The sequence below is a fragment of the Cervus elaphus genome, chromosome 30, assembly GCF_910594005.1.
Source record: "Cervus elaphus chromosome 30, mCerEla1.1, whole genome shotgun sequence".
Classification (NCBI taxonomy): Eukaryota; Metazoa; Chordata; class Mammalia; order Artiodactyla; family Cervidae; genus Cervus; species Cervus elaphus.
The window spans coordinates 34,568,360-34,594,034 of record NC_057844.1 but is presented as its reverse complement, the minus strand read 5'-3'; the positions used below and the strand labels follow the sequence as shown (position 1 = coordinate 34,594,034).

Genomic DNA, 25,675 nt, shown 5'->3' with positions numbered 1-25,675 from the left:
ACCCAGGTTCAATCCCTGGGTCAGGAAGATCCCCTGGGGAAGGAAATGGCAACCCACTCCAGTATTCTTGCCTGGAGAATCCTAAGGATGGAGAAGCCTGGCGGGCTACAGTCCATGAGGTCACAAAGGAGTCTTAGCACAGCACAGCACGGCTAATTGATAATATAATACGTATACCGTGTATATTACATTTATAGTATATGTAGTCAATATTCTACATAATGTATACTGATACATAATTAACCTGTATGCAAAATTTAATTATTTTAATTAGACAAATGTATTTGATCAGCTTCCCTGGTGGCTCAGAGGGTAAAGAATCCGCTTGCAATGTGGGAGACCTGGATTCAATCCCTGGGTTGGGAAGATTCCCTGGAGGAGGGTATGGCAGCCCACTCCAGTATGCTTGCCTGGAGAATCCCATGGACAAAGGAGCCTGGGGGGCTACAGTCCACGGGGTCTCAGAGTCAGACAGGATTGAGTGACGAAGCACAACACAGCACATTTGATCGGCAATATATGATCCATGCAAATGTTAGCTCACACTCTTCATTATTTAAAATTTAAAGCTCAATTAAGGAGAAATTTAAATTGGGAACAAAAGAGAAATCTTCAAAAGAAAAAAAAAGACTTTTTAGTAACTCAGCTTAAGTAGTTTTCCTGAATCTTTTGGAAAATAATGTGGTAAGTCATGGAGCCATTCGGAGTCTGTTTTGAGGGTTTTATTCCCTTGAGCCATATTTACTCTCTCCCCCACTGCATGGTTTAGGTTTTAGTTTTTGAGAGTCTATGATAAAGATAATGAATAATGTCTTTTTCCTATTTCTGAGGCAAAAAATACCACGTGTGGTTTCCGTGGCTCTATGAGCAGCGCCGCCGGTGTTATGACCAGGACCGTGTGCGTGAGTGTCAGGTGGCGTCCCGGGGGCTCATGAGAGCAAACAGCACTGGGATGTGTGGGAGATGATATTTTTGTTTTCCCGAAGTGACCATGTTAGACTTGGATTCTCACCATCTCGCGTTTGCCCAGCCCCTCCCCCGCACCGAGTATTGATGCCAACAGTGAGCTTTTAACACGGTCGCCTCTCAGCAGTAAATCAGGAAACTAGTTTTTGCATGAGCCTCTGGAAACAGACTTCAAGTTTCTGGCATGGTTTTCAAAGTAAGCTTTGCTAAGCAATTATTGGGATGATTTTAGTTAATGTGAAAAAATCAACCCTTGTAAACAACAAGAGTTTATGCGAGTCTATGCGGGGCTTCCTATTTTTAAAGACGTCTCCCTCTTTGGAAGATTGTTTTCATCCTTATGAACAAAGTTACACAAAATTTAGTGTAATTTTCAAGTATAAAACGATTCATTTCTGCAATTTAATTACACCGTTGCTCACTTTATTTGTGTTTAATTATACCTAATCGAGCCCAGTGATGTTTGGCAGATATTAACAAGCTCTAGCTTGTCATTTTTCTTTAGAAAAATTCAACTGCGGGTTTTCACAAACCGAAAGTTTGGGGAGGGGGGATGCGTCTTTGGTGTTGTTTTATTAAAGGAAATGAAAAAGCTGATTTCTGAACACCGGCCACATGAATCTAATTTGTCATTCCCATTTCTGTGCCCTAGATTTTCTCTATAAATAGCTTCTTCTCTGTCCAAGTTGAGCTTTTAAAGTTCAAAGAACCCAAGTTAATAGTCACTGGCCGCACAAATAAATAGTGCTTTCGACTCGAGCGCCCAGAGTGTGTCTCCGGGACATTTCGTGGTCTGGGAGGATCTCCCCTGTTGGGAGTGCGGGCCTGCTCCCCCAGCATATAGGTGGGATCCACTTGTGTTTTTCTTCGGTTCTGGGTTTGCAGAGGGAGGGAGGAGAGAAGGGGATCTGAGGACTGTTTGCTTTGAGTCATTTTGCTACTGGAAAGCCACCAATTGTGGCTTTAAAATATTGGGCAGAGTGACAGAGCCACGGCCGCTGGCTCGGTCCAGCCTCCTGCTGCCTCGGAACCGAGATGAGGCAGCCGCTCTGCGCATCCCCGCCCTCCCAGGAGGAAGGCTTGGCCTTGCTGACCAGGAAATATTGCCATGGCCTTTACAGGCTTGCTCCCTGAAGTTAAATAGTAGCACCAGTAGTAGTAGTGGTAGTAATAATACACTTTAGGAAAATGCACAATGTTTGTTCATCCGTCTTAAACAGTAGGCAGTTCTTTATTACACACTGGCTTAACTACTGCTAAAGAAAAGTTACTCAGTGTCTCTTGTCAAGGATGGTGGAACAGGGATGACTCAGAACCTTTGCAGCAGGTGTAGGGTGTGCTGTGGTGGGATTTTACAAGGGGAGGCGGTGTCTCTGAATACATCCTGGAGAAATGGGAATTCATAGCTGAGGAGCACTGTAGTCCACTGGGCTCCTCTGCCCATGGGATTCTCCAGGCAAGAATACTGGAGTGGGTTGCCATTCCCTTCTCCAGGGGGTCTGCCCAACTCAGGGATTGAACCCATGTCTCCGGCAGGTCATAAGTTAAAAAATAAAGGCCATGGTGTTGTCTTGAAGCCTCCATGCATTTCTAGCATGGATATTAATGAGAGATGGTCCTCCATAAACAAAAGTGAAAGTGAAGGGAAAGTCACTCAGTTGTGTCCGACTGTTTGTGACCCCCTGGACTATACAGTCCATGGAATTCTCCAGGCCAGAACACTGGAGTGGGTAGCCTTTCCCATTTTCAGGGGATCTTCCTGACCCAGGGATCGAACCCAGGTCTCCCGAATTGTGGGCAGACTCTTAACCAGCTGAGCCACAAGGGAAGCCCAAGAATACTGGAGTGAGTAGCCTATCCAGTCTCCAGCGGATCTTCCCGACCCAGGAACCGAACCGGGGTCTCCTTTATTGCAGGCGGATTCTTTACCAACTGAGCTAAAACATGTCACTAATTCTAGAGCCCGGGCTGGTGACTGACTCACTCTTCTCTCTCACACCACACCATGCCAGACACACACACATACACACACACACACACACACACTCCTTCTAATAAAAGGGTCAGAGGGAGAGCTCAGGGCCACGTGGGACATGGGGACAGAGGTTAAAGCAGTAAGAAGAACTTCTATTCAGGAGCTTTTGCAGCAGAGACTTTGGCCTACAACTGGGTTCAGTTTCAAATCCAGGTGGACACATGGGGGGCGAGTGCCCAGGAGCAGGATGGGCATCAGGGGGGAACTCCCGAAGAGGAAGCATCAGGGGAAGGGGCATCCCGGCTAAACAGACGGGGGGATTCCTGCTGAAGGTGGGCAGACGATCAGACATCACCAGTGGGTAGGGAGGGTGGGGGGAGGGTGAGGAGAGCTGGCCAGATACGGAGAATAAGCATGTGTGGACAATGGGAGACAACTGGGCTCTTCAAGACCAGACCTAAGAACAGGGCATAGTCGAGCAACTGGCTCAGGAAAGCTTGTCCGGTTTGGTCAAGTGGAGGGTCTGTCAAAGGTAAGATGAAATAGATCCCCCGCGGGCAGTCTGCTCCCTGCCTCCTCTCCAGAGACCCATCCATACTTCTTGCTTCTGTACTCAAAGAAAGCACTCTACCAGAGAAATCACCCCCTACTACCCCAGAGTCATGCGGGAAAACCCAAAAGATCAGATGCTATTTTGGTTAGATGCCCAAGTGTATCACGTGGTCCTCACCAGTGCATTTCACCCGGTGCAGAGGTTGCCCTTGGGATGCAGTGGTGAGATCTGTATCCTGAACACTCCCACCATGCCCTGAGACAGGCAGATGCACTCAAGTTGTACACACATGCACACGCACAAGAAGGGTGTGTCTGTGAGGTTTTCCCAAACCTGGCTGTAGTGTTTGTCTGGGGGTGGGGGGTAGGAAGTTACAAATGAAGGATGGGTTGTTTATTGAACTTAAGAGGGATGATTTCAAGGCATTTTAACCACTTTGTTTTACTGAATGAAATAAAAACATCAAAGTAGACATTTATATTGGGATATAATTTAATATTTATGTGCTGTTTACTTTATAGCCTGGATTTCAAATAATTATGGCATCTGTATGTTTACAGTGCTTTAGAAATACAACAAATCAGCTCTAAAAGTGGTTGCTGCCTTGGACGCTGTACAATAATTCTTTGGAAATAATTGCTCTGAATTTCTAGTTAATTCAAGATGTCTAGTTAATTCAACGCATGAAATGGTCACTTCATACACTTAAGCTGGCATGAACTGCAAGCTGTGATGTTATTCTTAAAAGTTTAAAAATAGTATTAGAATAGTATTGTTTTAAAAATGGCAGATACTTTAGAGAAAATATATACTTTTAAAAATTGTATTGAAGTATTGTTGATTTACAATGTTGTGGTAATTTCTGCTGTGTAGCAAAGTGATTCAGTTATATGAGATATATATATTATTTTTCATATTCCTTCCTATTATGGTTTATCACAGGATACTGGATATAGATCCCTGAGCTGTACAGTAGGACCTTGTTGTTTATCATCCTGTATATAACAGTTTGCATCTACTAACCCCAAACTCCCAGCCCAACCCTCGCCTACCCCCCTCCATCTTGGCAGCCATTCTCTATGTCTGTGAGTCTGTTTCTGACTGAAAGCGCAGGTCGCTCAGTCGTGTCTGACTCTTTGCGACCCCATGGACTATATAGTCCAGAATACTGGAGTGGGTTGCCTTTCCCATCTCCAGGGGATCTTCCCAACCCAGGGACCAAACCCAGGTCTCCCGCATTGCAGGTGGATTCGTTACCAGCTGTGCCACAAGGGAAGCCCAAGAATACTGGAGTGGGTAGCCTATCCCTTCTCCAGCGGATCTTCCCAACCCAGGAATTGAACCAGGGTCTCCTGCATTGCAGGCGGATTCTTTATCAGCTGAGCTATTTGAATAAAATTCACCCAAATAATCAGTCTCTGTACAAGTATGACTCATGGTTCCTGCTCTGTGCATTTTGGTACTGTTTTATGATACTAACGGTACAAAGCCTTACCTCAACCCCTCACCCAGTGCTACCCCAAGGAAAATTGCTATTGCTGCCAGTAAAACATGTAAACTCCAGGCAGAAGTAGTGAGCCAGTATCCAGTTATTAAGGAAACCTATGATACAGTTGGAGCCCCACTTTTTTCTTTCTATGTGTGATTTGGTCCAGTGTAGAATGAGCCAAAAAAAAAAAAAATCATGAAATTCTCTTTCTACAAAATCTAATGCCATGTAAATGACACACAGCGATAATATGGCAAAAACTCTTTGACCAAAACAGTCCTCGTGTAGGATATGAACTCCAGAAGACAGCCAGGAATCAAAAAGAAGCACAAAGATTTCTCTGACACTAAAGTACATGTTCTTTCTCAAGAGAGATGGGACTGTTAACACCCCCATGTATATTCTTTCAAGTCGGATCGTTTATCCAGTTTCTCGGGAATGGGGAGAGGAAGTGAGTGGCTGTGGACAGTGATGCCCGGCAGGAGGGAGGGAGAACAGCTGACCGGCCGGCAAGGGTGTTAACCCAGCAGCAGCGCCTGCAGCCCCAGGGCTGCCTGGTTCTTTGTACGACAGCACAGTGCAGCAGTAGATTCAGCCGGGAAAGGTGAAATTCTATTTTATGTACCCATTTTCAAAAACAAGTAGTTGAGACTCATTTTAGACAGATTTTTATTGAGTAAAAATGTTTTAGATGAAAAGTGACGCTTTTGTTGTTATTGTTCGGCCTCTCAGTCGTGTCTGACTCTGCGACCCCATGGACCACAGCTCGCCAGGCTTCCCTGTCCTTCGCCATCTCCTGGAGTTTGCTCAAACTCATGCCCATTGAATCGGTGATGCCATCCAACCATCTCATCCTCTGTTGCCCTCTTCTCCTTTTGCCCTCAATCTTTCCTAGCATCAGGGTCTTTTCCAGTGAGTCAGCTCTTTGCATCAAGTGGCTAAAGTACTTCAAAGTGATGTTTGAAGTCACCTAAAAAACTGGGGTCTGCAGATCACTTTGTTCCCCAGCGAGACTTTATTATACTGGAATCAGGAAAACGTGGGCTGTAGAGCATCCAGAATAATAAAAGCCATTGGTATCCCTTCTTTGGCCGGATGCTAGTGCTTGATTTCTAGTTTAGAGGCTTTATATGTTTTCCAGTTTATTTCTCAGAATAACCCCGTAGGGCTGGGTGATTATCCCCTCTCACAGATGAAGCAGCTGAGGGTCAGAGAGTTCCCAGAGTAACTTGGCTGGCAAGTGGCCCATGTGTGTCTGTCTCCAGTGTGGGAGAATACCCCCATTCTGCTGCGTCAGCCTGGCCGGGGGAGCAGCGTTTTGGAGGTGTGCTGCCAGTTCACGGACCCCTGCCTCTTTCCCTTTGTTTGCTTGTCTTCCTCTGCCCGCTGTTCCTTCCCTTCTCTGTTGTGTGTTAACCTGTATATGAGACCCGTGCCATCCAAGCCGCCTGCATCCAAGAGTGATTTTGCAGTTGTGGCCGCAGGGATCTTTGATGGGGATGCTGAGCTTGAGGCCCCACCCTGACTGTCACATGCTTTGATCCCTGATGCTGGGGGCACGGGGTGGGAGGTGCCCTTCTGTGCCAAACGAAAACCTTAGGATGCCTGGCTCTCTCTGCAGCTAACGTGGTCCCAACGCAGATCACACTGAGAGGCCCAGCCCCCCAAATAGCAGGGGCTCCCCCCCCCCACCCCACTGAGACCAAGCACACATCCCAAGAACTCTCTCTAGATATGTGTCTGTGTTGTTTTCCTGATTGCTACAGCTGCTTTCTGCATGAAAATCAAATCATTACGGAGTTATGAGAACTGAAAGCACCTCATCATTCCACCCCCACCAAAAAAAAGAATCGGTTAACAGTTTTAAAGAGATTCCAATTTGTGAATTGGGGCTTCCCTGGTGGCTCAGATGGTAAAGAATCAGCCTCAATGCGGGAGACCCCGGTTCCACCCCTCTCCTGTCCCCGCCTGCCTTCGGGTCAGAGCTTTGTCTGGCGGGAGCCCTCCGGGTTGAGGAGGGGCTGACCTTCTGCTTTGTTTTTCTCCACAGCTCTTTGCTGCGCTTGTTCAAGACACATCTGAAAGACGGACAGAGGGGCTGAAAGGGGGACGAAGGGGCCCCTCCTCCCAAATGTGCATGAGTTCATTAGTGGGTTGAAGCCTTATTGCCAATACCCTTTATTGAGTTCTTTACTGAGTACAGGCAATACTGTTCTTTGTATTGGTTTTTGTTTTTTAATTGAAGTGTAGTTGATTTACAACGTGTTAGTTTTGGGTATACAGCAAAGAGATTCAGGCATACATATATAATACCTATTCTTTTTCAGATTCTTTCCCCATTATAGATTATTATAAGATATTGTGTATATCTCCCTGTGCTATATCGTAGGACCTGCTGTTTATCTATTTATATACAGTAGTGCGTATCGGTTAACCCCAACCTTCAAAGTTGTCCCTCTCCTCCACCTCCCGCTTTCGTAACCGTAAGTTTGTTCTCTATGTCTGTGAGTCTATTTCTGTTTTGTAATTAAGTTCATTTGTATATTCTTGTATGTGTGCCTGTTGATTTTAATTTTTAATTAGTTGTCTTTGTATACAAATATGGATGAAGAAGTTAAATGAGTAAATGTTATGGAGAAACGAGGATTTTTGACCTCCCTGGACCTGTATTCTGGCTTCCACGGTTCCCAGAAGAGGGAGCTGAGGCTGTGAGGGGAGCCCTGACTCCCGCTGCCCCTCTGGCTGCCGTGGGCCCCTGGCACATGCTCATGTGGGGCCGTGTGGGCCCCTGGCACACGCTCGTGTAGGGCCCTGTGGGCCCCTGGCACACGCTCATGTGGGGCCGTGTGGGCCCCTGGCACACCCTCGTGTAGGGCCGTGTGGGCCCCTGGCACACCCTTGGTGTGAGGCTGTGTGTGCAGCTTATGAGCTGCTGCCTGATTTTCTTTTCAATGGCCAGTGTTCTATAGAAACCATCACATAGTTGGTTTAACTATGGTATGTAACTCTTCAGACATCCTTCTGTGTACATGTCAGATAAGCTGCCAGAAAGGCCCACAGTATAATAATAGGAAGTCTGGCTCTGGAATTAAATGGTGTAGGTCTTGTACCTTATGTCCCAGCAGTTCTGCTCCAGGCTATATATATGAAAAAAACAAAAACACTAATTCAAAAAGATATATGCACTTCAGTGTTCATAGCAGTACTACTTAAAATAGCAAAGGTATGGAAGCAACCTAAGTGTCCATCAACAGAGGGATGGATAAAAAAGATGTTGTGTGTGTGTGTGTGTGTGTGTACACACACACACACAATGGAATGCTACTAAGCCATGAAAAAGAATGAAATTTTACCGTTTGCTGCAAGGTGGATGGACTTGGTGGGCACTATGTTAAGTGAAGTTAAGTCAGAGAGACAGGATGCTATAAGATATCACTAATATGTGGAATCTGAAAAATACAACAAACTAGTGATTAAACAGAAAAGAAATAGACTTGCAGATGAAACTTGAATAAACTAGTGTTACCAGTGGAGAGAGAAGAGGGGGGCAATATAGGGATAGAGAACTTTCAAAAAAGGATTATTATGGGATTATATAAAATTATGTGTGTGACACTTTCAAAAATTGTAAAGCACTATAGAATCAATTAATTAGTTAATTTAAAGACTGTTCTGGGAACATCCTGGTTCTGACATCAACCATGTCTCTTTAGTTAAGGTGCGCCCCTTCTGGGAAACCCCCCACTCCCATCCTTGAGGCGGGAGCATGAGTAAGGCTTTCCTTACTGGGGGGGTATTAACTAATGAGAGCCTGACATGAAGGGAGCCCCCAATAAATCTGAGTACTTAATATTAGTGTTTTTGTAAGAAATGGGGTCATACTTCTCATTCTGTATTATGACTTATTTTTTAAACTCTCACGAACACCTGTCTATAGCACTCTTCTTGTGGTTGCATTATAACTGCATCATGATCCGCTGTGATTGATTTAGTGCTTGAACTTGTGGAGATGATCGCACGCAGGTCAAAGAGTCATCTGTGAGGCCCATCCCTGGAAAGCAGCGCCGGGTTCTGATGCCCAAATCTGGAAAGTCCTGAGACTTTAGTGTCACAGGGCTTGATCCAGACAAGAATTTAGTGTTCTTTTAGGCGTCATATAAGTATCTTCTATCAGACAGCAACAAACAGCCAGGGCTTCCCAGGTGGCACAGTGGTAAAGAACCTCCCTGCCCATATAGGAGACGCAGGAGATGCAGGCTTGATGCAGGCTTGGGTCAGGAAGATACCCTGGAGAAGGAAATGGCAACCCACTCCAGTATTCTTGCCTAGAGAATCCCATGGACAGAGGAGCCTGGTGGGTTATTAGTCTATGGGGTTGCAAAAAAGTCAGACTCGGTGTTTAAATGATGATAATAAACAGCTAAATATTTCAAGGCAGTTCACTGGATAGGTTTATAGGCTTGTAAGCCTCTGACATTTCATATGCAGCTGTCCTTGCCTTCTAATACTTATCAAAGCACTTATTTTATGCCTTGATAAGTGTGTGTGTGTCTGCCTATTTCCCTGACTCCAGTTTCTGAGGACTCAGATGACTGGCCAAGTTAGAGAATAAAGTGCCTGATTCCTCCCTAAGCCAGCGATAATTCAGCAGCAGGAGGCAGAGGGCCTTTCGTATTCAAATGCTCATGCTGCTGAAATAAAGTGGATGACAAAGTATACTTCTGGCCGTAAGAGAGATTATTAGCAGGGAGACACATGGGAACCGCTGAAAGAGGGGCCTTTGTGTGCAGGGAGGCGGACGCTGGGTAATTACCAGCCCGGTTCCCCGTCGTATCTCGTCGTCCTCCTTTTTCATGCTTGCGGGGTCTGAATAGCCGTCTCTTGTCTGTTCATCCCCACAGGAATGTGGCTTTGGCTACGGGGAGGACGCCCAGTGTGTGAAGTGCCGGCCGCACAGGTTCAAGGAGGACTGGGGCTCTCAGAAGTGCAAGCCGTGCCTGGACTGCGCCCTGCTGAGTCGCTTCCAGAAGGCCAACTGCTCGGCCACCGGCGACGCCGTCTGCGGGGACTGCCTGCCTGGGTATGTGGCCAGTCCTCCCCTGGAGATCAGGTCGTTATTCTGAGCAGGATTTTCTCTCTGGTTCCCTTCCAAACACGGATGCCTGCTGACATCAACCCCAACAAGGTTGCTGAGGTTCACAGCTTTTCTGTTTCCTGGGCCTCCCGCGCGCCCTGGACGGTGACAGGTGGGGAGTTAGGATCAAACAGATAAGCCAGTGGCCAAGGCTCGGTGTCACAAAATTCTGCAGAGTCCCCACCGGTCAATGAAAAAGAAAAGACGGACAAAGGGATGAAAGAATAAGACTGCTTACAAAAGAGGAAGTGCATGTGGCCTGTGATGCTAGAAGATGGCCATCCTCCATATGATCAGAGAAACACAAACACCACCGTCCAGCCGGTCACTTCTGCGGTGTGTGTGGGGCAGCTGCTAGGTGTTGCTTTTGGGAGGGAGACAAAGACTGCCGCCCGTGGGCAGCTTACATCCTAATACGGTTTGAAAGGTACCTGCATAGTAAATAATAAGAAGTTGTACAGAAAGGTAGAAGGTGGTGGTTCCTGGGGAAAACAGAAAGCCTTCAGCAGCTCAGGGGGCTGGGAGTGCCCCCCGGAGCCAGAGAAGAGAGGCAGGTGGCAGGATCAGAGTGGGTCATAAGGCTGGGTGATGCTAAAAAGGTGAGGTCTCTGAGGACGCAGGCCCTAGGGTGGACGTGTGTGCATTTCAGAAACGGCCAAGAGGACAAGGCAGGTGTAGGAGGCAACAGAGCGGGCTGGAAGGAGAGGCAGAAGGGGTGGCGGGGTGGACTCATGTGACGCTGGAGGCCTTCAATGTGCACATTGGAAAGGAACCCAGGCCGTGGACAGAAAGCGGACCACACCTGGGCCAGGTGGAGAGACAAAGCCCAGGAGGAGGGATTTTTAAAGATTGAAGTGCTTGTAGGTAACGGTTGGCTGGACATGCCAGATAAAACAGGCAGCTGGAAGTGGTGATGAAAACTGGGACCCACTGGGGCTAAGTGGTGGTCTGTTAGAGAGCAAAGAGGCCTTGCTGTTGGAGGTAAGGCAGGGAAGAGACCAGGTGACTGCCAGGAGGATGTGTTTAAACAGAGCAGAGCCAGAGGAGAGACCAGGAGTCCTGGAGCTTGCCTGGAACCCAGGTTTTATGGCGGAAGTGAATCGGCCAGGGCCAGCAGCATTACAGGAGCAGCAGACGTATTACTTAGTGGCCAAGCACTCTACATCCTCTGGAGGAGGAAATAACAACCCACCCCAGTAACCTCGCCTGGAGAATCCCATGGACAGAGGAGCCTAGCGGGCTACAGTCCATAGAGTCACAAAATAGTCGGACAGGACTGAAACAATTTAACACTGAGAAGCACTTTACATGAATTATTTTCTGTAATGTTCACAGTGTTTTAAAAATGAAGAAACAGCCTTGTCATTAAGGTTATTCAGGTGAAATTGCACAGACAGTACAAGGCGCAACTTGGAGCCATGTCCAGGACTCTGCTGCCAGAATCCACGCTCCAAGTCATAACAGATGCAGGGCCCTCCCTGCACTTGACCAGTATGTGCCCACAAGACCAGGGGTTTGACAGATGCCAGGTGCTTGTCCTGGGGCTTCTATTGAAGCCAGAGGACAGCTAAAACTCTGGGCCCAAAGAAAGAGCAGAAAATAGCCTTATGAGTCATGTCCTCATGCAAAAACTTACCACCCAAACAGATGCAAAAAGTAGTGGTCTTATACCAACAGCACAATGACCAAAGGGAAAACAGCTGTATTGGACTTCATCGAAATTAAAATCTTTTGTGCTTCAAAGGATACTGTCAAGAAAATGAAAAGACAATCCCCCAGCATTAGAAGAACTATTCATAAATCATAAATCATATGTGTGATAAGGAACTATCTTATTTAGAATATATAAAGAGCTCTTACAACTCAATAACAAAAAGACAAGTAACCCAATTAAATTATGGGCAAAGGATATGAATAGACATTTCTGCAAATAAGATACACAGATGATACTCATGAGTGAGCTCATGAAAAGATACTCAACATCAGTCATCAGGGAAATGCCGAAAAATACTCCCACATATACTTTATGTCCGTGAGGATCAGTTCAGGTCAGTCACTCAGTTGTGTCCAATTCTTTGCAAGCCCATGAACTGCAGCACACCAGGCCCCCCTGTCCATCACCAACTCCCAGAGTTTACCCAAACTCATGTCCATTGAGCTGGTGATGCCATATAACCATCTCATCCTCTGTTGTCCCCTTCTCCTCCTGCCCTCAATCTTTCCCAGCATCAGGGTCTTTTCCAATGAGTCAGTTCTTTGCATCAGGTGGCCAAAGTACTGGGGTTTCAGCTTCAGCATCAGTCCTTCCAATGAACACCCAGGACTGATCTCCTTTAGGATGGACTGGTTGGATCTCCTTGCTGTCCAAGGGACTCTCAACAGTCTTCTCCAACACCACAGTTCAAAAGCATCAATTCTTCGGCGCTCAGCTTTCTTTATAGTCCAACCCTCACATCCATACATGACCACTGGAAAAACCATATCCTTGACCAGACGGACCTTTGTTGGCAAAGTAATGTCTCTGCTTTTTAATATGCTGTCTAGGTTGGTCATAACTTTCCTTCCAAGGAGCAAGCGTCTTTTAATTTCATGGCTGCAGTCACCATCTGCAGTGATTTTGGAGCCCCCAAAAATAAAGTCTGACACTGTTTCCACTGTTTCCCCATCTATTTGCCATGAAGTGATGGGACCGGATGTCATGATCTTAGTTTTCTGAATGTTGAGCTTTAAGCCAACTTTTTCACTCTCCTCTTTCACTTTCATCAAGAGGTTCTTTAGTTCCTCTTCACTTTCTGCCATAAGGGTGGTGTCATCTGCATATCTGAGGTTATTAATATTTCTCCTGGCAATCTTGATTGCAGCTTGTGCTTCCTCCAGCCCAGTGTTTCTCATGATGTACTCTGCCTATAAGTTAAATAAGCAGGGTGACAATATACAGCCTTGACATACTCCTTTTCCTATTTGGGACCAGTCTGTTGTTCCATTTCCTGTTCTAACTGTTGCTTCCTGACCTACACACAGGTTTCTCAAGAGGCAGGTCAGGTGGTCTGGTATTCCTATCTCTTTAAGAATTTTCCACAGTTTATTGTGATCCACACAGTCAAAGGTTTTGGCATAGTCAATAAAGCAGAAACAGATGTTTTTTTGGAACTCTCTTGCTTTTTTGATGATTCAACAGATGTTGGCAATTTGACCTCTGGTTTCTCTGCCTTTTCTAAATCCAGTTTGAACATCTGGAAGTTCATGATTCACATACTATTGAAGCCTGGCTTGGAGAATTTTGAACATTACTTTACTAGCGTGTGAGATGAGTGCAATTGTGCCATAGTTTGAGCATTCTTTGGCATTGCCTTTGCCATTTCATTTCATTGGAATGAAAACTAACCTTTTCCAGTCCTGCGGCCACTGCTGAGTTTTCCAAATTTGCTGACATATTGAGTGCAGCACTGTCACAGCATCATCTTTTAGGATTTGAAATAGCTCAATTGGAATTCTATCACCTCTACTAGCTTTGTTCCTAGTGATGCTTTCTAAGGCCCACTTGACTTCACATCCAGGATATCTGGCTCTAGTTGAGTGATCACACCATCATGGTTATCTGGGTCGTGAAGATCTTTTTTGTACAGTTCTTCTGTGTTTTCTTCCTCCTGTGTCCACAAGGATGGCTATAGCCAAAAGACAGACAATAGCAGGTATTGGTGAGGACCGGAGAAGTTGGGAATATAAAATGGTGCAGCCACTTTGGAAAACAGTATGGAAGATCCTCAACAAGTTATACATTGAGTTTACTTGCAACCCAGCCCTTCTGCCCTTGGGTATATATAACCTGGGGAATTAAGAACGTACCACACAAATACTTGTACACAGCTGTTCACAGCACTATACGTAATAGTAAAAAGTAGAAATGACCCAAATGTCCTTCAGCTGATCAATGGATCAACAAAATGGAGTGAAATTAACAAATTAATGACAGAATGCTGTTCAGCAATAAAAGGCATGAATTACTGATACAGGTGACAATGTGGGTGAACCTGGAAAACATGATGCGAAGTGAAAGAAAACAATCACAAAAGACCCTGTTTTGTATGATTCCATTTGTGTGAAATGTCCAAATGTGGCAGATCTAAAGAACAGAAGGTAAATTAGTGGCTGTCGAGGGCTAGTGGCTGGGGAGGGTTGAGAAGAATGGGGTGTGGTTGCCAAAGGAGGCAGAGTTTCTTTTCTAGAGTGATGAAGATGTTCTAAAATAGTCGGTTCTGATGTAACACGGAATGTGTCTATACTAAAGATTGTTTACTTTAAAGGGATGGAATACATGGTATGTGAATTATATCTCAATAATCTACTCTGTTTTTATTTCTTAACTGTCCTACACAGCACGTGAGAGCTGTTCCTGACCAGGGATTGAACCCATGCCCCCTGCATTGGAGGTTCAGAGTCTTAACCACTGGATCACCAGGGATGTCCCCAATCTGTTATTAAAAAAAAAAAAAGTAATCTCAGAAGGCGCTGATACCTATTGCGTATCATCATGCCAAGGTTTGACCTTGTGCAAATCTAATGCAGGGATAGAAACTGAACACCTGTCTTATCTCTGTTCCTGTCCTGACAAAACCAAGTCTGTGCCCCTCTGCCCTCTTCACTGGGGTCGGGCATGGGGGCAGGGGGACGAGGAGGCCACGGGGGCTGCTGCCCAAGGTGGGCAGTGCCTGGAGACCCAGGACTTGCTGTTTGTGGGGTTGGGGCGGGGACCCCAGGTGTGAGCTGCTAGACCGTGAGAGGATCCAGCCTCCCCCGAGCCCCCTCCCAGACATGCTTCTTCATGCTCCACCAAATTTGCTGTCACCTGAGCCCACAGCTTTAGTTTCCAGAATGTTTGCTCGTCCTGTAAATAAATGCTTCCATGCGGGAAGGTTAGAAATGAGTAGGTATTTGAATAGTGTTTCATTGTTTATTTATATGATTAGTTTAAAATTACATCCTTTCTAAGCCAGCATGAAGGTATGAGGCAGGCAACAATTACAGAGTGACTTGTACACAGGTCTTCCTGGGTGTGTTCAAAGTGCTCACCCAGCTTGACTGTGTTTGTGTGAAAGAGGCAAATAGTTCACACGTGCTTTACAGACAGGAAAATTGAGGCGGAAAGAAAATAAACAGGGACATCCCTGGTGGTCCAGTGGTAAAGACTCTGTGCTTCCAATGCAGGAAGCCTGGGTTTGATCCATGGTCAGGGAACTAGATCCCACATGCTGCAACTAAGGTACAGTGTACCCAAATAAATAAGTAAATATTGAAAAAAAAGAAAGAAAATAAATGAATTGCATATTGCCGCCAGAAAAATGCCCAGATCAGGCACAAGGTGGGCATTTTTATTCCTGTTGCCATGCCCAGCTTCTGTAGCCATGGTCTTACTGGGATAAGGACCTGGCCATGGGCTTGGCCCCTCTGAACCCTGGGGTGGAGAGTCTGTCCTCCAGGCTACGGTTTGACCGACCAGGGAAAGTCAGTGCCCTTGTTCCCAAGTATGGTCGTGGCTTCCAGCCAGTTACTTAATTTCTCTGACATCAGTTCTTCTCACCTATAAAAATATCATCTAATAGAGACTTCCCTGGTGGCCCAGTGGTTAAGACTTTGCCTTCTAGAGCAGGGTTTGATCCCTGGTCAGGGAACTAAGATCCCACAGGCCTTGTGGCCAAAAAACCAAAACATGAAACAGAAGCAATATTGTAATGAATTCAACAAAGACTAAAAATGGCCCACATTAAAAAAAAAATCTATATGATAAATAAGTCAATTATGTAAAAATATGTATATATCATGTAGTAATGCTACCAACCTGTAGCATTGTTGGAAAGGTTAAGAATAGAGCTTATGTCCAGAGCCTGGCAGAGTGCCTAGGGCACAGTAAGCACTAAATAAATCACAGACATTGCTGTCAGTTAATGTTGTGTGGGGCCTGTGAAAGCTTTGCAAAAGGGGCCACATGGCCTCCGGCCCCAGCCCCACCCACCTTTCTCTGCTGAGGGGGCCTGGGTTCCTGGAAGAGGAACCCACGTGGCCGGTTCTTTGCTGCTTTTAGTAACCAAGATGGCTGACACTTTCCAAGCACTCTGTATGGATTCAATGATTTAATTGCCGAATCACTCTGTGAAGAAGGGATTAGCATCACCCCTTCCTTGTAAAGGACGTTTTTGTTGTCATTCTCATTCAGTCTCTTTGTTGTGTCCGACTCTTTGTGGCCCCATGGACTGCAGCACTCCAGGCTCCCCTGTCCTTCTCAGACTCATGTCCATTGTGTCAGTGATGCCTTCCAACCATCTCATCCTCTGTCTCCCCCTTCTCCTCCTGCCCTCAATCTTTCCCAGCTTCAGAGTCTTTTCCAGTGAGTCGGCTCTTTGCATCAGGTGGCCAACTTGTTGGAACTTCAGCATCAGTCCTTCCGATGAATATTCAGGGTTGATTTCCTTTAGGATTGACTGGTTCGATCTCCTTGCAGTCCAAGGGACTCTTGAGAGTCTTCTCCAACCCCATGATACAAAAGCATCAATTCTACAGTGCTCAGCCTTTTTTATGCTCCAGCTCTCTCATTTGTAGATGGCTAATGGAAAAACCATAGCTTAGGAGTTATTTAAATACTCTGGATATCAAGCCTTACCAGGTATATGATTTGCAAATAAATTTTCCCATAGTATAGGTTGCCTTTTCATTCTTTTCATTGTCTCATTTTTTTTAACTGCCAAAGAAACTGTTATTAAAATTCAAATCTTTTTTTTTATCAGTTGTGACATTTTTAACCACTTTGTTTAGTTATGATTGACTAAAGCTGTACATATCTATTGTATACCACTCCATGAGTTTGGTAATAAGTACATATCACATCGATAGTATCCTTTGATATACAAAAGTCTCAGATTTAATATACTCCCTGTCTATTTTTGCTTTTGTTGCCTATTTATTATATACCTTTTGATGTCGTATCTAAGAAATCATTGCCAGATGTTGTCATGAAACTTCTCCTGTATTTTCTTCTAGGAATTTACAGTCTGGGGGTCTTATGTTTAGGTCTTTAATTCATTTTGAATTAAATTTTAACAAATTTTTAACAAATCAAAGAACAAAGTTGGAGGAGTCACACTTCCTGATATCAGAACACTTTACAAACTCCACTTTTCAGTACAGTGTGATGCTGGCATAAATGCAGACACACAGAACAGAACAGAACAGAGAGCCCAGAAGTGAACCCACACATGTGTGGTCAAACGATTTTCTACAAGCTTCTACAAGGACGTGTGACTCCTCCAACTTTGTTCTTTGACTTTTACTTTATAAATTCCAAAAGAAATATTTTTTATCAAATTGTGGTGGGAAGTCACTATATTACGATCATTTAAGCAGATCTTCACAATCCATTGAAAATGGAAGGTTGAGCAAGTACTGGATGAATCTGAACATTCGGTCTAATTATCTAGTTTTAAATGCAGATTTTACTTCAGCCACAAATCATGCAGATTTGCTAAATAATCCAGTTTCACAAAATAATTGCATCTACCTGTCTCCATAAACTTGACCTGAAGTTGATTCTCCACATCACTGTTTTTGTCATGAAGAAGTTGGAAAATACATGTGTGTGTATATATACATATATCATGTATGTATATGTATGTATATAAAAATCACTGGAATCCCCATCATTTAGAAATAATCTCTATTAATATTTGGTGTATAATATACCAAACTATTTACAATGCACCTTTACACACATAAATGTCTTTAGCTGCATTTGATAATTAAATAATCTGAAAGAATCTATACCAAAGTGTGTGTGTGTGCAAATTGGAACTATATTATTCACAATTCATTTTCAGTTAATGGTATTTCATAAATTAAAAAATAGGTACGTAGACCTGCATCGTGGTTTCTAAAGGCCCCCATGTATTTCACAGCCTTGGGTCCACCACGGCTGAGGTCACATCTGCTATTGGGTATGGGCCAGGCCTCTTGGGTTTTTTTCTTTTATAAGCAATGCTGTGGTGCTCTATTTACATCCAATTTCCCCCAGTTGATTATTTTTTGAGGATAAATTTCAAAACATGAAATTACTGGATAGGATGTAAACTGTTCTATTGACTTCTGATGGCCCGTTGCTAAATTGCCCTGTAAAGCAATGGTTTGTATTCCCACTGCACATGTGTGCCCGTTTGCCTAGGTGCGTGCCAACAGGTTTCCAATTTTCTAATTCAAAACAGTATATTTTCATTGCAGTTTGCACTTGCTTGTTAGTAATGAGGTTAAACATTTTAATGTTAAAATTTTTTAAAGTTCTTAATTTCATCATCTTTTCCCTCTTAGCTTAGTTGGTAAAGAATCCTCTACAATGCAGGAGACACCGGTTCAATTCCTGGGTCAGGAAGATCCGCTGGAGAAGGGATAGGCTACCCACTCCAGTATTCTTGGGCTTTCCTTGTGGCTCAGCTGGTGAAGAATCTGCTTGCAATGCAGGACACCAGGGTTCAATCCTTGGGTTGGGAAGACCCCCTGGGGAAGGGAAAGGCTTCCCACTTGAGTATTCTGGCCTGGAGAATTCCATGGACTGTATAGTCCATGAGGTCACAAAGAATTGGACACAACTAAGTGACTTTTTAAATTAAGAAATTTTAAAATTATGATGTGTTCTTTGGAACATTAGTGTTCTTTGCATGTGTTTCAGTTGCCATATTCACTTTTATAAAAATTTATTTTTATTTTTTTAATTTATTTTTGGCTGCACTTGGTCTTTGTTGCTGTGTGCAAGCTGTCTCTAGTTGCCACAAGTATTAATAGTTGTAGCCCCGGGGCTTTGTTGCTCCGAAGCATGTGGGATCTTGCCAGAGCAGGGATCAAACTCGTGTCTCCTGCATTGGCAGGCATATTCTTAACCACTGGACCATCAGAGATGTCCCATGTTTACTTTCATCATAATGATTTTTAAGTTTTAAGTTATAGACAATACTGTGATTAGAACCATTTTTCAGTTTTCTTCTGCCCACTAATTATGTCGACGGCTTGTTTTTCCTTTTCAGGTGTCTCTAGTATTTGTGCACACGTGTGTGTGAGTGTGTTTATGTGCGGGTTCAAAACTGTTAATCTCTTCCATTCTGCCTCCTGGATTTCTTGTCATTCCTAGAAAGGTGTTCCCATATCAAGATTGTGTATCTGCCTACATTTTCCCAGTATTCTTATGGTTTGTGTGGCATTTTGGCTTCTGCATTTCAAAGGTTAAAAACTAGCACCGCATAAAGTATTTTGTCATTTAAATAGCAATAGAAATGTCCAGATTTCATATTGCCTCTTGGCGCCCCTCCCACCGCAATGTACAAAAGTGGGGCTGAGTAGAATCTACAAAGTTACATTTAGTGAGTTGTCATTTCTTAAGTCCACTGCCTGCTCAGAGTGATTTCTAAAGTTGTGCCTGTCTGAAATATACTGTTATATTTAAGCCTTTGAGAACCTTTTTTCAAACATAGAACTGGTAATGGAGACTGGCAGTAATTTATGACAGAAATCTGTTTGCTGCATCTGTGAGCTGAGATGAAAAAAGCACCACAAAGATTATTCTCCTTTCTCTTCTAGGTTTTACAGGAAGACGAAACTTGTTGGTTTTCAAGACATGGAGTGTGTGCCTTGCGGAGACCCTCCACCCCCCTACGAGCCGCACTGTGAGTCATGCCCTGCACACAGAGGGGCTCTGGGCCTTTGTAAAAGCTTTCTCCAGTTGGCAGATGGAACACAGCCTCTCTATACTGCTGGCTTAGAGGGTACAGTCTTTTGTCAGGTGTCCAACAGGACAGAAAGCCCTTTTGTTGTGTGTCTCAGTCAGCAAACTGCGTCCACTGATCGGAACCTCGAAGGGAAATACGACATATTGCTACTCCTGTTCCCTTCAGCCTCTTATCTTTCAGTCTAGATGATGCCTCGGGCAACTCCAGTTAACTAGGGGTCCAGATTCTGCCTGATGTGTCCTGTTTTTGTGCTGTGGCCCCCTGAGTCCGTGTGTTTCCCTTCCTGGTCCCCAGACCATGGACAGAGGAGCCTGGTGGCTACCGTCCCTAGGGTTGCAAAACAACAAGAGAAAACTTGTTTGCATGTTGGTAGGGAGAAAACTGCCTTTTCTCTTTGTAGCAACGGGTTAGACTTTCTGACCATGTTGTTTCTTAGATGTAAAAGGTATTTGTTACAGGTTATCAACCTGCATTGGTTTTGATTAGGAAAGAGAGGCTTCTGATTCATCTTAATCCTAGATATAAATCTGGCCAATGAAAACCCCTCTGGGAGATGATGAAGGACGGGGAAACCTGGCATGCTGCAGGCCATGGGGTTGCAAAGAGTCGGACACAGCTGAGTGACTGAACAGCCACAGCAATGAAAACCCGCTAACAAGGGGCCAGGAGGGGAGTCAGGGTGGGCGCCCCGCCCTCCCCCAGCTGTGCTCGGGGTGGGCTTGTCTGTGCTGAGGGGGGCAGCAAGGTCCAGGAAGGGGGTTGGAAGAGGACACTGCTCGAATGGGCATTGCTCTTTCCTTTCGGGGAGCGTAATACAGACATTTATTTATTTAGGGATTACTTTGATATAATTCTCCATGCCCAGAATCTGACCTCTTACTTCTTTTCATGACAGGAGCCCCCTTAAGTTAATTGAAATTTACTTCATTATTTGATAAAGTCACATGGGATTTTTGTTTCCGAGAATGTGATGGAATTTTGCAGTCCCTATTATTATGTCCTTTACCAAAGTGCATTCCTTTCTACGTTTGAAGTGACAGGAAGGCCAAGGACTTGACTCTTTCTTTTATAGAAATGCCGCTGACCCCTCTCTTTGTAATAGGTAAATGTTCACCAAATAATTCATTGCAGTTAACAGATGCAGCATTGAATGTCTGTTTTGTGTGGGTCACAGTTGGTTTTACTTAATTTTCTCAGGGTCTCATCATCAGCTCTCAATCATCAATGTGAACACCAGTCCAGAGAGGTTAACGACTCTCCACTGTTGGCTGGTAATTGGCAACTGCGGGTCTAACTCCAGATACTATGTTCTCCCCCGCATGCCCTGCTGTCTCCGAGCAGTCCCCAGCCACCCAGTCGATCCTCTGTTGGCTGATGTCATCCACTCCATGTTGACTTTTTCTTGTATTATTTGCTTTACTGTTCATCATCTAAGGAAAACTCTAAAAGTCCAACTTAGGAGAGGTGCCGAGTCTCTTTTTGCTATGTAGCTCAGAAAAGGACATGTCCTCTTGCCAGTTAGAATGGCACAGCTACCAAGTAAAGTGGGTCAGACAGAGAAGGAGAAATATCATATGACGTCCCTTATATGCAAAATCTAAAGGGAAATGATACAGATGAACTTATTACAAAATAGAAACAGTGTCACAGACTTAGAGAATGAGTTTACAGTTGCCAGGTTGGGGGGAGAGGATGGGAAGAAGGGATCATTAGGGAGTTTGGGATGGACATGTACACACTGTTATATTTAAAATGGAAAGGCAACAAGGCCCTGCTGTGTAGCAATCGGGACCTGCCCCCAACGTTAATGTGGCAGCCTGGATGGGAGGGGAATTTGGGGGAGAATGGAGACGTGTGCATGTGTGGCTGAGTCCCTTTGTTGTCCACCTGAAACCATCACAACACTGTTAATTGGCTGTACCCAAAAATAAAATTAAAAGTTAAAATGAGGCAGCAGCCTCGTCTTGCCTGGGGCTCAGCTAAGCTGTCATTCTGTCCAGAAGGCAAAGATTATCCCCTTCATCCTAAACTATCAGAAAAAGATTTAGTGAAGAAATTGATATTGCCCAATTTAGAGTTAGAAAGGCCTAGTTTTGTTTTGGTTTTTTTTCCTTTAATTTATTGGGCTTAAATTTAATGTGATCTAGTCATGTTTGAGGCACTGGAGTTGTTTGACTTTGGGGAATCTGGCTAAGCTTGGACATCATAAATTAGGCTTTCAGCATAGATTTCACATTTAACTTTTAATGTCTTGTAAAGCCCTAAGTAAGTGATCATTTGAAAATAAAAGTGCCTATATATATGTGTGTGTGTATATATATATATTTTTACTATTTCTCCTGTATGAGACTAAATTTTTTTCCAAGCCAGAAATGCCACGCACACAGCTAATAGCTTTTCGAATTGTGAAACAGCTGTATGGTGGTCTTTAGTGAGCCTTAATCCTTATCTCTTTAAAGGAATGTTTGCTGCATTTGGCACAGTTCTTGGGAATAATTCCAGAACGCGGCTAATCTCTTCAAAAGAGTTCTCAATGTCTTTGGGGAAAATTATGTAAGGCGCCTCATATTTTCATTTCTCCTGCTTCAGGCTTTTGCACTCATCCATGAACAACTGCTTCTTTAGTGACTTTCCCAGAGGCGTTCTTGTGTTATTTATACTCTGAGCGCCAAGGTGGTGGCCCCTGGGAAGCTCCCTGCAGAGACAGGCTTCGTTTCAGGGGTGCACGTGGCGGTGGGACCCTGGACTCCCCAGACCAGGAGCAGCCCCTGCTCGGGACCCTGGGCAGCCCTGGGGTCTGGGGACCGCGGCTCCCGCAGCAGGAGTTTCCCTGTGGCTCCTCTCTCAGCCTGCAGGCCCTGCCTAGGCCCGCTGGCCTCCCCACGCTCTCAGTGGGCTGCTGGGGCATGTGCTTGCCCCTTTGGGCTCCTGAAGGAGAGAATCCGGCAGGTGCAGGTGAACGCCATCGTCCTGGGAGCTCTGTCCTTCCCGCTTACCTGCTGAACAAATACTCGGGTGTCTACGAGGTGTACACCCATCGTGGGGTGGACATGGGCCCAGCCCTTCCCTTCATGGAGCTCACGGTCACTCAGACGCCACACACCTGGGCGATGGTGATGGTCAGTCCCGCCCAGGAGGACCCTTGGCTCTGAGGTGATGGTGCAGGAGCCGCAGGGAGGGTGGCCCCAGCTGTGACCCGGGGGTCAGCCAGGGGAGGGCGAGCCCGAGGAGGGGGACGCAGGAAGGAGAGCATCCTGCAGCGTGGGGTGCTGACTGTGGTCCAGCCAGCCAATACCGGCATCGCCCGTGGACTTGGTCCCCGGGAAGTCTTCGGTGGTCGATTCAGTGAGTGATGGAAACAGAGCCCAGGCGACGGGGACGTAGGAGGCTGTGCAAGGGAAGGAGGGAGCTGATGGTAGGTCACTCGGTCCAGAGCCTGCCTCGACAGTGACCGTGGGGAGTGCAGTCAGAGGAGGGCTCTGTTTTATGTTGTTTCTAGGCGAGAGGCATGCCTGTCTGTTTGCAGGTTAAGGAGAACGATCCAGTTGAGAGAGGCTGACTGTTTTATCTGAGAGGGGAAAAGAATGGTGTTACGTAAGCTCTGTTGAAGGATCCAGAGAAGGGTTGCCCTCTGCTGGAGGCGGTGCTGGGCTCCATGCTGTAACCAGGGCAGGGGCAGGCGAAAACCCGGGCATGTGCATCCATCCAGTGGCCGGCAAGGGGCTCTCCTGCGAGGCTGTGTGTGTGTGTGTGTGTGTGTGGAGCACGAAGCACCACTCTCCCGGGTGACATTGGACCCAGGCCCGCAGAGGCTGGGCCAGCATAGGCTGGGCCAGCATAGGCGTCTGAGGTTCCCTCAATGAGAGTGGAGGGGTCAGGGGAGAAAACAGTGGGCTCCCGGGAGCACCAAGGGTCCAGCTGGATCAGTGGTCGTGGTGAGCCTTGTTTCCATCTCCTGTGAGGTCTGTAGGGGCCTCTGTGCCACAAGACGTACCTAAACTGTGCCCGAAACGTGCAGCTTATGGTGGTGGTTGTTCAGCCTCTCAGTCGTGGCCTACTCTTTGCAACCCTGTGGACTGCAGCACGCCAGGCTTCCCTGTCCTTCATCATCTCTTGGAGTTTGCTCAAACTCATGTCCATTGAGTCGGTGATGCCATCCAACCATCTCATCCTCTGTTGTCCCCTTCTCCTCCCACCTTCAATCTTTCCCAGCATCAGGGTCTTTTCCAATGAGTTGGCTCTTCGCATCAGGTGGGCAAAATATTGGAGCTTCAGCTTCAGCATTTGTCTTTCCAGTGAATATTCAGGGTTGATTTCCTTTAGGATTGACTGGCTTGCAACAAAGTCCTTTAAAAGGACGACTGTCTGTGTTAATAACACGAGAATAATTTTAAAGGAATATAAATACATTAAAAAAAATTTTTTTTATTGGAGGCTAATTGCTTTACAGTGTTGAGGTTGTCTCTGCCATAAATCAACTCTGATCATTCATAGTTGTATATATGTATCTATATCCCCCACCTCGAGCCTCCCTCCCCTCACCCCGTTCCACCAGTCTGGGTCATCACAGCGCGCCAGGCTGGTCTCCCTGTGTTATACAGCAGCTTCCAGCGAGTATCTCTTTTTTACATGGTAGTGTATTTGTGTTGGGCTTCCCAGGTGCCACTACTGGTAAAGAGCCCACCTGCCCATGCAGGAGACGTAAGAGATGAAGGTTCTATCCTGGGTCGGGAGGATCCCTTGGAGGAGGGCATGGCAACCCACTCCAGTATTCTTGCCTGGAGAATCCCATGGACAGAGGAGCCTGGCAGGCTGCAGTCCATAGGGTCACAAAGAGTCGGACACGACTAAAGCAACTCAGCATGCACACACGCTATCTTGAGAAAGGACCTCAGGACGGCCTGGGGCTGTGGGGTTTAGCAGAGGCTGTGGCTCAGAGTCCAGCAGTGAGTGTGGGAACCTGGACGGGGCGTAAGGAGAGACAGAGGGAACTTCTGCCATCCGTTCTCCGCAGCTTAGATTTGTGACCAAGAGTGTCTCGGTGGCAGTTTCTCTCTCTGAACCACGTACTCAAATTCCTTATAAACTGCTTTAGAAAACTAGAAGAAGTTTCTATCCAACCCCCTGCCCTCTGACTGTATATATTGGCCCAGTCTTAAGTCCTCAGACCCTGGCGTCCACCAGCAGCCGAGGGTGGGGCACGGCTTGGAACCAGCGAAAAGTCTGGGCACCCTTTCCTCTGCCCCATGGCCCAAAGCACCACGCCCGCAGCCCAGCCAACACGAGCTTTAAGCTCCCCTGCCCCGGAAGACTGGTGGGTGTGTGAACCTTCATTCACGCCCAGGCTCTGCCTTGGACCGCGGGTGTCACCTCGGGCAAGTCAGCTCACCACTTTGAGCCTCCCCGTGGCCCTCGGGAGATGGGGATAACCGTGCCATGTTGGCAGAGGGGAGATAGACGTGAACGGGATCGCATCCAGGAGCGCCAGCCTTCTTCCCAACGATGACTGCACCTGGCCTGCCGTGCCGCGGCCCCGCCCGTCCAGGTGTGCCCCGTGTGGGAGGTGGTGGCTGGGAGCTGCCCCACGCGGGGAGGGTCCCAGATACAGCTGGCTTCAGTCCTCCCCTAGCCCTGGGGGCCGGGGAGCGGGGGGTTGAGGGTCACCTGGATGGGGCTACAGAGGACTTCTGTGCTTGGTGATCCAGATGGCCAGAACACCAGGCCGCCCGATCTCCTCTGCCCCTTGGCCCAAAGCCCCACGCCCGCTGCCCAACCAGCTTGAGCTTTAAGCTCCCCTCCC

The 25,675-nt window shown here is 46.1% G+C and overlaps 1 protein-coding gene across 2 annotated transcripts in view; it reads left to right on the top strand.

Moving 5' to 3' along the window:
• TNFRSF19 (TNF receptor superfamily member 19) overlaps positions 1-25,675 on the top strand; it is a 92,176-nt gene that overhangs the window by 34,108 nt on the left and 32,393 nt on the right. For both annotated transcript variants that reach the window (XM_043892178.1, XM_043892179.1), the window contains exons 4-5: positions 9,885-10,063; positions 19,727-19,812. In XM_043892178.1, the coding sequence (XP_043748113.1) occupies positions 9,885-10,063; positions 19,727-19,812 (265 nt within the window). The remainder of the gene's footprint in view (positions 1-9,884; positions 10,064-19,726; positions 19,813-25,675) is intronic.